At 41.8% G+C, this 13780-nt stretch overlaps 1 protein-coding gene across 6 annotated transcripts in view; it reads right to left on the bottom strand.

Moving 5' to 3' along the window:
* ECPAS (Ecm29 proteasome adaptor and scaffold) overlaps window positions 1-13780 on the bottom strand; it is a 61782-nt gene that overhangs the window by 3939 nt on the left and 44063 nt on the right. For all 6 annotated transcript variants that reach the window (XM_058864616.1, XM_058864618.1, XM_058864615.1 and 3 more), the window contains 17 exons: window positions 13580-13659; window positions 12726-12831; window positions 12046-12093; window positions 10911-11032; window positions 9676-9826; window positions 8866-8931; window positions 6946-7035; window positions 6384-6450; window positions 5671-5762; window positions 5516-5582; window positions 5090-5281; window positions 3650-3858; window positions 3114-3157; window positions 2439-2631; window positions 1747-1891; window positions 1147-1252; window positions 903-991 (listed from right to left, as the gene is read on the bottom strand). In XM_058864616.1, the coding sequence (XP_058720599.1) occupies window positions 903-991; window positions 1147-1252; window positions 1747-1891; window positions 2439-2631; window positions 3114-3157; window positions 3650-3858; window positions 5090-5281; window positions 5516-5582; window positions 5671-5762; window positions 6384-6450; window positions 6946-7035; window positions 8866-8931; window positions 9676-9826; window positions 10911-11032; window positions 12046-12093; window positions 12726-12831; window positions 13580-13659 (1867 nt within the window). The remainder of the gene's footprint in view (window positions 1-902; window positions 992-1146; window positions 1253-1746; window positions 1892-2438; window positions 2632-3113; window positions 3158-3649; window positions 3859-5089; window positions 5282-5515; window positions 5583-5670; window positions 5763-6383; window positions 6451-6945; window positions 7036-8865; window positions 8932-9675; window positions 9827-10910; window positions 11033-12045; window positions 12094-12725; window positions 12832-13579; window positions 13660-13780) is intronic.

Genomic DNA, 13780 nt, shown 5'->3' with positions numbered 1-13780 from the left:
ACATATTCCAACAGGGAACAAAACGCTGCCACAGCTGCAGGGTGACGGCAGACAACTTCTCTGCGTAACAGAATGTTCTAGCAAGTTGTACTGGCTAGAGACCATACAAATGTTATCAAGTAGCATAAAGTGAGGGTACATAAATCCCATGCCAGCCATCAAGCACAAGCTTGTCACAAAAAGTTACCTGGTCTCAACTAAAATCTTCCTGAGGTGAGGACCCTAGTCTTCATTCCACGAAGACTGATACCTAAAACAAACTTTCTCCAAAGGGGTCTCTGAATTGGTACCTAGCACTGGTAGGTGCTGTCTTCAGGCACATCAGAAACAAGACCACATGCAGGTATGAGATATGGGGCACTGTTACAGTCACAGGACAAATGGGAACACCACCAAAGTAATGAAGAGGCCTGTGACTGTCAACATGACATAAGCAGCACTTGTATATGGGTGCCCTGCTCCAGTAGAGCACAAACTGCCTCTACGCCTTGGAGCTTCATGCACTGGTGAGAAAATCTGGGGTATCTTTTTGATACTATAATCTTGGATACATAATGCATGTGACTAAGAAGTCTGAATGGTAGAGGAAAAAAGTTGGTATTTCATTAAATCAGGAATAGCTTGATTGTGTTCTGAGAGGTTGCATGGTCTGCTGCCTGCCTCTCTCTCCCCTTGCAGAGCTTTCTTGCACCAGAGGAACGCACTCTTCTGTGAACTGCACCCTGCACAGTACTGTCTCAAACACTGCAACCTCACAGTAAGCACACTGCAGTGCAAGGGCAGCTAAATGTTACCTCTGAAAACTTCTGTTCATTCTGCATTTTCTCTACCACATAAACCCTCAGAGGACAATGGTTTTAACAAGCAATTCATCATCCATCACAAACCAGAAATCCATTTACCTAAAGAATGGGTGATAGAGGTACAGGTTTCCAACAGTATTTCTGTCAAAGCCACAGGGTCAGAGTGCTCCTCATCAAACAGCATTAGCCTGTCAAATGCAAAAACAGTCAGGCACCCTGCATCACTAGGACAGAAGTCTGGCTTAACTTCTCCAAAAATTCAGTGTCATCAAGTTCATTAAACAGTTTGAAGCAAGAAAGAGAAGACAAGTCACTGAAGTGGACTGCAGAAAGAAAAATTTACCCTTGAAAGTAGGCATTCATGGCTTGTAGCACTCCAAGCTGCACTTTCCATGTGCTGAGTTTCAGACGGTCACACATTAACTTGCAAAACTCTTGTCGATAGCAACCTATAGGAAAATAAGGACATCACCATGTTACCGCAGGGAAAGGCAGAAGAAAACACTGGTCTGTCTCCAAAGTGCTCCTCAGCAAGTGACATCAAGCTAAAACTGCATATGACCAAGTCAACATCCTGTAATGAGTGACCCTGAAAATCTTCACCAGATCAACTCGCTCATTACAAATGCTGGCAGATGAAACAGCTGCATTACACACTCTGGTATGCTAATAAAAACAACCTTTTCCCATATCTATCCAGATATTTCCAGTTCTTCCACCTTGTACCAGCTTTGATGCAAATGTAAACGTGAGCAGCATATTTACACATCTTTTCATTAGGCAAGCCACTTCACTCATCCTGCATACATATAAACTCAGAAAATTTTTGTGAATTGTATTTAAGACAAGTAAAGATTGTGCATGTGATCTCCAGGTCCTTCCCTTCTTCCACTTTTCATTTTAAGAGAAAATGGTTTGTTCTGCATGTCATCAGCTGACTTACGCTGTGTCTCCGGGCTCCTTGGCCAGGCTTTGCCCAGGGTCTCGAAGGCACAGATCAGGGACTCCATCTGAACCTCTTTCTCCCTCATGTCCTCATCCTCTTCATCATGCTTTGGAAAAGCTGCTCCCATGCTCTCCAGAGAGTTCTGCAGAGGCCACAGGGGAAGGTGTGACTGACAGAGGGATGAGGGCAGGCAAGGCACACAGTGCAGTGCAGGTCAGTCTCCCCTGAGGTCTGCATGCACCGGCCCTCGTGCCCAGCTCTGCCGGCAGCTTGCAGAGGGGCACCCAAACACGCGCTTGTGCTATGCAAGTCTTGCTTGCAGAGCTGCAAGGCTCTGCTAATGCTAAACACAAGCACTCTACACAGCTTCCCAGGAGCCTTTTGCTGCCTGTGGAGCAGCCAGGAATTAACTTTTCAAGTGGTAACAGTGCAGTGGAGGACATCACAGGAAGGACTCTGTCTAGAGAACAGTTGGGCTAGTTCAGAATTTGTGAAGCACTGGTAGAACCACCCCAGGGCTCACCAACTGTCTGGTATTCAGCCCTACCAAAGATCTGGCTAAGTGTGCAAAATCCCTCACATCATCAGCCCCTGGGCAAAAGCCTGGCATGCAGCCAGCATCACTGGGAATGTCACCACTTGGGTGTTCTGCTTTGAAAGAGAGAAAACTCAAGAAGTTGAACTGTCACCTTCTTTATCATGGGAAAGATGATATCAGCAAGTTCCTGGAACCGGTCTTCCTTTGTTGCCTGCAGCACCCCAGCTGCACAGCGCAGCGCCACCATCTTATACTTCAGGTTTTCCTTACGGCATTCTTTCAGGAGAGCCTGGACAACATCTGTGATGGTGGGCTGACCAGGCACTGACTTCTGCAGCTCTGCACTGAAATGCAAGGCACACATTATCATGTTAATCTCTTTCCAAAATTAATTAATTCCCATGTCCAGGCACTCAGCTGCCTACCAATAACTGTAATAGAAGTTATACTGGGGTGCTCTCTCTCTCTCTTTTTACTCCCTGTTTTATTTTCTTCTTTTCTCATATGCTTCCAAGGCACCTGCTCCCTCACTACTCTTCTACCTCTTCCTCCTTTTCCCATTTAAGGTCTTCATCTTCCCCCTTAATCTCTGCTCTCCTCTTAGCAATTGTGGCCTCTCAACATGCTCCCTTCCCTCTTTAAATCAACCATTTACTTCTGCAGGTCTCTCTGAAGCATCTTGCTCCTCACACACTGACAGGAGATTAGGATGGTGATGACAAACCTTCCAGAATCTCCTTAGCAGCCTATATGCAGTAACACTGGACAACAACCTCCCTTTTCAGACCTCAGATCCTGAGGGAACCACCTCCATCAATCCACCTACCTGCAGGCAGAAACGACACTGGCAATGGCCTTTAACAGCTCCTCCTGTAATGATAAAAGAGACACTGCTGTCAAGTGCCACACAGCCAAAATGCACAGTCCTGCTGCACAGGGCAAACCTTTGTCTTCATTAGCAAAGGGCAGGGGGAAACATCCCTGTGACAGCAGTTTGGAGAAGCAATGTCTCTATCTCCTACCACTCCTCCTGCAGAGGACTTAGCTTTCAATCTGCACAGAACTGGCAGCAGAAAGGGTCCTTGCAGCAGCTCTGAGCACGTACTAGTATCCCTCCAGGTTAGAAATGGTGCAGTGGAATTAGTCTAAGTGGGAACCCAACTCCTAAAGCAGCCTGAATTTTACCTACCCGTCCTCCCAGTCATTTCTCTATCTGCTAAATGCAGGATAAAAGGCAGACTGACTCCCTGCATCAGCATTCGTATCATGTTGCTCCGCAGCAGAGAACACAGCATTTCCTAGCTAAAGGGCTACATGCTGCTAGGCTCATAGCAAACCATAAGGTGACAATTCCTTCTTTACCTTCCCAGTCCAGGTTCTCCCTGGCAGGCCTTGCAGCAGTGCAGAGAGCACCATTCCCAGATGAGGTGGTACAAGGGAGCCTGTCTGTTTGGCAATTGATGCCATGGCAGCTGCTCCCTGAGCTTTCATTTTCCAGGACTGGGACTGCAGAGCCTTCTGGGTGATGGATATCAACTCCTGCAAATACAGCCTGATCCCACCCTGAGTACCTGCATGTCAAAAGGAGGAAAACTGTAATTTTGCTACAAAACAAACAAACCTTTGATCTTAGTAAAAAAAAAACCCAAACCAACACAACAAAAAACACCACAAGCAAACAAACCCAGTCCCTACCCTGTAAAAAAAAAAACAAGTTACAGATCTCTTGGGGTTTTTGACTATGAGACACGTCAGAAAGGTCTACTTCAGGCAAGAGCATGAAGAATTCCCCCCAGCCTGGCTGAAGATGGGTTCTTTTCTAGGGGTCTCAGATAAAGACTTTGCTGTGTATTTTGACACAGAGCTCATTTCAGTCCTTCCATATAGCAGACACTAGACATCACTAGAGGACACAAAATGATTCACACAAACACCTCTCCATATCAGAACAGAAAAAAACATGCCTTCATTCTCTGACTCCAGTATTTATAGATTCTCAACAATGACCAGGGATTGGATAATTAAGTTACCACCTTACCAAGCACACTGGTCATGCAAAACGTCCATCAAAAGACATTTCTTAGAAGGAATGTGAGAAATAACTTAATGTTTATAGACTTTCATGGGAAAGTAACTAAAACTATGAAAACATTATCAGAAGGTTTAATTTTCAGGGCAACAATTGTGTTAGCCTGTTTCTAAGGAATATATTTTTTTTTCTTCTTCCAAGAACAAGTCATTGGAAAATCTTTTTCAGCTTCTTTTTCAGACTCCAGAAAAATCATATGGTGACTGAAGAGCCAGATCTGGAATCTAAAAGTGTCAGCAAAACAGTACGATAATGCATCCAGATCTGCCTCTATAGAAAGAACTGCACTTCTACAGCACAGATTCATTCATTGAAGCTAAAACCACAGGTATTACCATAGAGATTTCTAACAAGAGAGAAAGGCCAAAGCCCCTGCAACTTTGACGTGTGCAGCAGCCCCTAAAGGCTGGCATCAAAATTTCCAAAGATGTCTAGTTATCTGTATCATCAGGGCCATATTACAGTGGCATTCAGTGTATCACTATATTAAAATACTTCCACTGTATCTGTCCATCCTTGTGATCAATGCCCCTGTAATTATTTTAAATAACTGGAGAAGGTAACCTTCATACAAGAAATCTAGAGCAAGGAAGAAAATGGGAACAAGCTTCCCAAATCTCTTAATATGAGAACTCTGTAATTCCAAAATATAATTCCAGAAAGCATGCTTCCCATGATTCCCAGAAAGCTTTACTATTCTTAACACAATATACCTGGTACATTTTCCTGCCAAACTTCAGTCCACAGAGTAGAATTCTCTTTCTCTCCCTTCTCTTCTTCGGGAACTTCATGCATTCCAAGAAAAGCCAATGGCAGCACCTGCTTGGCATGGTTCTTCAGTACATCTGGGCTGTAGCGTCCCATAGCATGCACAGTTAAAGCACAGCCTGCTCTGTAAACGGGCTCTAAAAGACCAAAGCAAACACAGTATGACTTGGAAGCAGGATTATCCTTTTAACTGCTTGGTTTGCCTGCTGGAAAGCAAAGTAATGCGCAGTATTGTGTAACACTGTATAGGAATTACTCAGTCAGTTAAACCAAACATCACAATATAAAAATGTTTCTTTACTAGCTTTTGCTATCACCAGGAACTTTTTCTGCACTGTATTCTGTAAGTGAATACCCCAAAAGCAACATACCTTCCTTCTCCATATACCAGCTGCTGAGTTTGTGCAGCAGCTTCTCAGTGCTACTGTCCCGGGAAGTCTGTAACAAGGAAGAGACTCAAATTATTCAAATGCTTCAAAAACGACAACCAATAAAGAAGTAAAATAATACTTGAAGCCCAACTCACCCTGACTAGGTGCCCCATAGCAAAGGCAAAAGACTTCTGTATCACACTGTTGCGATCAGTCAGGCCACTAAGTAAAGCGCTCATAAGTTTGCCTGTTGGAAGAGACTTGACTTTATGAAAAGCATAATGTTTTATTGCTATGGCAAGAATTACAATAGCCTGCATTTCATCAGACTGCCTGAATTTATGCATTTTTCCTCACTGCATGTATATGGGGTTATTGGTAAGTCCTTATGCTTAAAGTAGTGCTAGTGTTTTGCACATCTTGACTGATAATGTTCCTATATGCAAGCACTACAGTTGACCACTCATGCTTCACTTCTATTTTGCAACAGAAAGGTGATGTTGTTTCTACTACCAGAATGAAACAAAGTCACTGTTCATGGTTTACCCACAGCTCAAGTTGAAGGAACAAGTGCACATTGACAGTGCTGCACTAACACTAACACTGCTCCAAGAAAGTAAAGAAATATTTTTGCCTATTCCTGCTCCATGCTAGTGAATTCCCTCAACTCCTTCCTCTACATCTTCCAACTTGGTGAGGTAGTGAACCTACTCTGAGCATGCCTATCTCAAAACAAAAAAGGTAACTTCAAAAAGCTCTCTGATAAAAATACACATGTAAAGATCATTCTTGAGCCAAACTTAAGGGAAGAAACACAACAGCAACAAAAAGCACCTTTAAAATCTGACACTAAGAGACAAAACCTTACCTGAATAAGGTGTTAAGTCTTGAGGGCACTGAGTGGTTAATGACACAATTACACTGGCACAGCCCCCCTGGAAGATTGCAAGGGAGAACAAAGGTAAGATAAAACAATATTTGCTTCTGGTTATTATTGTTAATACTTGCTGTGGTGCTACTTGCACTTGTAAGACAAGATCTACACCCATTCACCTCTATTCTCATAGTCCAAGAACAGTAAAAGTAGAAGCAGTAGAAGTTTGCAAAACATGAATGACAAGAATTGAAACAGGAAGTGAAAAAGGACCCCCAGTCAGGATAGATGATCCTAGAAGATTTGCCGCAATCAAGGACAACCTTCTGCACTCGTGTCACAGAGCACAGAAGCCATGTAGCCTAGAGGAGGCTAGGGCAGCACACATTCAGAGGAGTGATGTAGTGGACTGGGGCTCAGTTGTGAAACAAGTCCAGTATGTATGAGACCAAGCTGTTGCTTTAAAAGACATAGTCAAAGGAACCGTATTTACACTGACACTGCTCTATATTCCCTTCTTCATTTCCAAAAGAACTATTAAAACCCATAGACGTACCTTTGTTCCAAGGCCAACTCCACTTTTGATCAGTTCACATAGCCGAGGGACCAACTCACCAAGGACAGACACATCCAAATACTGCAAGCTCTAGAGAAAGGCAAGAGACAAGGAGAGAAAAAAAAAGAAAACAAAACAAAAAAAAAAAAAAAAAGGAAAAACAAAGAGGTAATAATGGCAGACTTAAGTTGGTGTATTTCTAGCAGAGGCTGCCTCAGCACTGCTGGCTGGTCCTCAGCTGAATCAAAAGAGTTTGCTGCATGATGAGGAAAAGCCAACACAAAGTGGATTCCACCACATACAGATTCTTCTGTCCCACTTCTCTGCTGAGATGACCTTGCTAAAACTATCATTTGCTGGAACTGATGTGCTCCTGCACTCCAAGTCTTCAGGAAGCCTGAAACTAACACACTAGCAAGAATGAGCTGCAAACACGTCTGCATCATAGGACAAAATCCAACATTTCCCCAACTCTCTGAAACCAGGAAGCAATAACATATCCAATGTTATTGGACAATGGCATGAAACCAGTCAAAACAGTTTTTAAACAGGTCAAGACAAAGAAGTGGCATAAATGACACAGAAGTACAAAAGGGATGTGACTAGAAAAATTTTTAATCTGCTATGCCTAAAATGCCACTGTATAAAACAGACAGCCTCATGTTAACCAGCACTCTGTAACACAGTCAGCAGAGGGGAGATCCATTCTCTAGCAAATTCAAGGATCACATACTAAATGAAGGTAACTGAGCTTCCAAAGTCAGATCAATTGTTATTTCCTCCTCCATCACTGGTATGGTGAAGGAAATTATCCATATAATCTCCTAGCCAAGCCCAGAATATACAAGAGGTTACTCATAAGCCAGGACATCTTCACAATATTCCAGGGAAGCCACTACTACTTCTCCCCTACCCTACAAAATCTCCATGATCAGGGCACCACAGCTGTTCCCCAGGGCTGGCAGGGTGGGGCATGGCCTGAAGGAGGGACAGCAGCAGCTGCTGCAGCCTGCAGGGTTGCAGCAAGTACACTTTCACATGGAGCTTTTCATTCCCAACTGCTTTACACTCTATTTATAGAGACCACTTCACCTGACACCAGAACTCAACTCCACATGCTGTTATGTACAGGAGAGCTTGCCGTTGATGTTTTTCCTTAAGTCAAGGAAACAATAAACTGCTCTGGTGGCTACAACATCCCTAGAACTTGCTCAACCCTCACATTCTCTACCTTCCCACATGCCCTTGGCTGTGTGCAGTGCCTGAGTAGAAAAGAGGAGCCTTTTTCTGGGAAGGGAAGGTTTCTAGAGAGGATAGGGAGCTCTGACAGGACAGATCCTACAGCACAGCATCTGGGTATCAGCAACTCTCCAGCAGCAGGAAACTGTGGTGCCAAACACCACTCACTGACAGTGATATCAGCATTTTCTCTAAATATCTACACCATGAAAGTATGGGGAAGGCCCAGACAGGAATACCTAAGGCACCACAAGGCAATGGTTGAACAGCACTTATGCCCTATCAACAATGACTATCATCAATTGAAGGCCCAGGTGAGAAGTTGGTTTTGGAGTTGTGGGCCAGAGATGAAGAAAAATGCTAGCTAACATAACCCAGGAACCAGCTGAGCTCCCATCCAAAGGAAAGCACTTGAAAGATGCCATCTTCATCAAAGCAGGCCAGTCTTCAGATGAACAAGCAATCCATCTGGCTCCAAATGGAGCCAATTATTCACAACTGATCTGAGAGGCAAGCACGCAGATGCACTGGTCAGTACATGAAAAAGGAAGTGGACAGACAGCCACATGGAGATGTGATAAGAAAATGAACCCTGAAGAGATATTCTGTAAAGCTTCCATTTTAATTCCTATTCTTCTACAACATACCTTACACTGGAACCCTTCTGAAATCAATACTTACCATGTTAATGGTTTCCATCATGGGAGATGACTTGACAGCACTAAGTCTGGCACTATCCATTGCAGTCTAAAAAAAAACCAGGAAAAAACACCAAACAAATCCAAATGTAAACCCAACATGAAAACAGTAGAAAGGGCAACAATATCACATGTAACTCACTACCTTACACTAAAATCTATCTCAGATGCATGGAGAAAGCAATTATGTCTACAGACTATGATGTTTCCCTTTCAGAGGCAGAGAAACGTTCTAGAGGGAGGGAGAAGGAAAGAGAAAACAAAGAGGGAAAAAAAAAGAAATCAAATCTCACACTGAATTGTTCACATTGTTCACTCCCTTTTCATTTGTAAAGGGCTAATCTAATTGACCCTCTTCCCTCCACAACAAAATTAGCTAAATTTGTTTCTAATCAATGAGTTTGATCAATATGATATTGATCAATATGGTTCTTTGACAACTGACAATTAAAGGACACAGTGCTGACAACATCCTCCAGCCCATAGCGCTGTGGCACACCCTCCTATTTAAGTTATACAGAGTCCTGAAGTTAATCCCTTGGGATTGGAAGTGCGCTTCACTTTTGAAAACATACAGTGGTCTAGCGAATAAAAATAATCCCAATCCTTCAAAAAAGCTCACACATTTGTCCAGCCATATTCTGTGACTAAACTTTTTAGTAACTTATTATCTATTTCTCTTTGCTTTTTGAACACTTCTCTACTAAACCTGCTATTTTTCCGTTCCCTAAATAAAGATTAAATCTTTGTTATCTCTGCTGTGTTGATACTTCCTCGCTACAGCTGCACTTACTTTCTCTTGATCTGTTGCAGTAAGACTCAAATAATTGAGGACTTGAGGCTCCAGGACACTCAAGGATTCCAGCAGGGCTGGGATAAGTTTTGGCGCATGAGGTTTCAGCATAGACCCAGCACTTTTACTGATCTTCACAAGAGTGTTAATGCTGGAAAAAGATTAAAGGGAAGGTCAACAGAGATGCACACAGACTGATCTGAAAAGCCTCTCTCATTTACTGTAATCTGGATATACCAATATAAATCTTCCTTCAAACAAAACCATGTGAATTTTTGCTTAAACAAAATTATTCCCTAGCCCTGAGCTTCCAAGGGATGTTATGTATATTTTGGCCAGAAATTGTTTACTTTTTCCCTGGAATCACAGAGGGATTGGGCAAAGAGGCAGTACTGCAGACAGTACAGTGGAAAAAAATAACACACCCCCTTAAAAAGATTCATGTTTTAAACAAGCACTGAGACATCCACTGTCTCTGCCCAAGAAAAGACAAGTTACAATAATCTATTCAAATGCTACTGGTCAGTTTCAGATGGATCATATGCTGCATTTTGACAAAGAATTTCTACATCTTCAAAAGAAATGCAAACAGTTCAAGAAATATTCTCGTTAGAAGCCTTCTAACCTTCCTGATAATTATTTTTGTGACGACCAGCTAGCTACCCTCCAACTCTGAATTTTCCAGTTTTTCTGTCCCTCAGTCAAAGGAAAGAATAAGGTTATAAATTGACAAGCATATGAAATCTCTACACATCAAGGGACATTGAACTGTACAAGACATAAAATGTATTTGAACAGTGTGACCAAATGCAGTCACATCTGGGATGTGAACTGTTAATATTCACAAGCACTTGTGAAATCAGACATGGCTGTCTGAAGAACCATGGGACTCTTTGTTTGCAACCAGAAAAAATATGCCAGTCCCAAAGGACAGCCTTAGCATGGCACACTGCTTCTCGATCAGCCTGCCATTTGTACAGGAAGAAAATATAACTTCCTGCTGGGAGCTGAATCTGGGCATTTGCAGAGAGGCCACATACTCCCAAAAGACAGCCAGAGTTCTCAGGGCTGCTGCTTCAACTCCATGAAAAAAGAACTCAGCAGGAAAGCTCTTTTGGAAAGCAACTTGTCACTTCAAACACAAAGAACATTCTGCAATTCAGGTGAATAAGCTCGGTGTCTTTGGGACAAGTCATGACCCAGCCCCCAGGGAACTTACATGGTGCAGAACTAACCTGAGAGATCGGACTTCAGCAACTGTGCTTACTATTCCTTTGTCTAGGAGGCAAGGGAGCAAAACAGCTATTGTCTTCTGACCTGCTGTTCCTTTAGAGGGGTCACACATTTTCACACAGACCTGGGGACAGGTGAGAATCAGTGCTGCAAACATGTACAAACCTATCCCTCAGATTATATTAAAGCATCTTCTCCTTCAGACAGAAGAAGCCAACAGCAACTAGACAAACTGCTCACAGCCAAGCCCAGCCTCTGTTACACCTCCATCTTCTCTCCACAAGGAAGTTAAGCCCTAAGAGTCATCCCTAAAAGGTGTTTCAACTACAATACACTTCCAGAAAAGGCAAATTCAGAGTCTAGCAGGTCTTGACCTGACTCTGGATGAACAGAAGAACCAAATGACCTCTCAGTTGAAGGACAGCCTATCTCAGCCACAGGGACTCAACCATTACACACAGCAGAGCAGCAAGTCCCAGACGAGAACACATTCTGCAATTGCAACATTTCACAACATTTTGGGACCAGATCCTCGCTTTCAGAATTAAAATGTCATGCACTATGAAGACTGTGATTTCAAACACAGCACTTTAGACCCACTGCCACCAATGTGACTTTTTCAAAGAATTACCAAACAAAATACCAAGTGATATATGTGTACTATACCCAAGAACCTTTGTCAGTAACAGCATCACAGAGAAGTCCATACACAATTATTCCATTTCATACCAGTGATGTATCACCAGGCTTGGTCGACTAGATCAGTCAGGCCTGGTAAAGTGTTGAAATTTACTTAAATTCTTAATTCTTAAATTACTTAAATTCCACCCCCAAGCAAGGAAAAAACACTGGAGGTAAAAAACACAGTTCATTATATCCTTCCTTGTATAGGCATTAACATGACATTACCCTCAAGTAGCAGGACTTCACTAGCACCAATAAAAGTACAGGGGAGTACGTGGTGATGCTTATTACAATTGCTTTCTAGGGGGCTGTTCAGTCTTTCACAACTGGATCTTACACTGGAGACTGTCTGAAGACAACAGTCTATAGTAAATACAGACTATGGTCACTCCTGACATCAAAACCATGCATGTCTTCTCTACATGTGCATATGACAAAATTGTAGAGCTTTACCTTGCTTAAAGTTTTTAGGGCTAGTTCTGCCGCCTTTCGTACAGTCTCCTAAAAAAAAGAACTCAGGAATTATTTCTGTTATTTTTATTCTTCTAGAATGATTCATATTAATTGATAAGAATTAACACTAGAAGAGACAAGGCTATCTTCATGGTTAATACTTAATATAAAGTAGCAATATCTTTAGAAGAAAGTATTATAACATTGTTAGAAGAAATTCTGGCTTTGGTCCATCTGAGTATCTGGTACAATCAATACACTTCACAGAGCTGAAACCTGGAATGACCCAAAGACTCTGACTTCATATATCCAAGTTCAGCACACCATATATCACCATATATCGGTTCAGCACACTAGCAGCCCAAAATAAAATATATTCAAATATTTCTATATAGAAAAGTTAAGCAACTACTCAGAAATGCTTTTGAATCAAGGAAAAATATCAAATCATCTAGAATAAGGCACTGAAGGAATGAAACTACACACTTCAAACGTAAGAGAATTTCCAAGGTGGCATGGCAATTTTACATCCAAGGAACAAGAATTTCTAGTCTGCTTAATAATCAAAATTCCCATAGGCTTCAAGCTGACTTGTTAGAGTCTCTCTTTAAACACCTCCGACAGAGCTTGATCACTGTACTGTTTGTTGAAGATGTCTATTCAGTTCTCAGTACCATTACCTTAATGTCATCTTGCACTCGGAACAGGACTTCCCAGATCTCTGGAAGCTTGTCTATGATGTCATCCAAAGGTCTTCCTCTTAGTAAGTCATTTAGTGCCAGACAACTGCAAACAGGAAATGTTATTTCTTTCACACAGTGTTCTTACTTGGTATAGGTGTATGTATACAGATATGCTTATAAATATAAATAAATAGTTTAGAAAAATAAGAGCTGTTTCACACTCCTTACTTTCCCTAAATGCTAAATCTACTCTGTCACAAGAATGTCTCCTTTTGCAGAGGAAAAAAAAGGTCAGTCATTCAGGTAAAACCTGAAACAGGTGACAAGAGGTGAAAATGGCTGCTGTGGTGAAAACTGCTACTGCAAACATTCCAGTGACAAAATTGTTTTAGTCTTCTTGTCTTTAAGCATACATAAGAAGAAACCAAAATTGTATAAAGCATGGAGTTGAAATTAAAACGGAGGTTTTCAATACATCATAGCTATTAATCATTAAAAACAAAAAGCAGTTTATTAAAAATGGCATCCTGCTGCCAAGTATATAATTGTCAGATTGTTAAGATTTTCTAAGAGAAAGTATTATTTCAGATTCAAGGATAGGCAAGAACAAGTAACCAGAAAACTCATTCTTCAGAAAATGTTTAGTATGAAGCTACATGCAACAAAAAATGTCAGGCAAATAGCTTCAAGATTGTATCATACTCCCAAGAGTAGGCTACATGGCTGGGCTCTATCCTCATGAAAGGATACATCCTCTTTTGCCCCTCAAGCTCTTCAGGTTAACAAGTTTATGGTGAACAAGAGAAAAGAACTGAGTTCAAAGACAAATCTAATACTTTTCCTAGCAATACCTGGATTCTCTGATCCTCCAAAGACTGCTGGTTAGGTTACTGATCAAATCCTCAAGAATTTCCTTCATGTACTTATCAACCTATAATTAAAAAAAGGAAAAATCATGAAACAAGCACAGCTATGTATCCTTGTCCAGTACTCAGTAAAATAAAGACTCCTTTTGGACAATACAACCTGCTTTCAGCCACATCAGATGAACT

The sequence above is a fragment of the Poecile atricapillus genome, chromosome Z, assembly GCF_030490865.1.
Source record: "Poecile atricapillus isolate bPoeAtr1 chromosome Z, bPoeAtr1.hap1, whole genome shotgun sequence".
Taxonomy (NCBI): domain Eukaryota; kingdom Metazoa; phylum Chordata; class Aves; order Passeriformes; family Paridae; genus Poecile; species Poecile atricapillus.
This window is presented reverse-complemented; position numbering and strand designations above follow the sequence as displayed.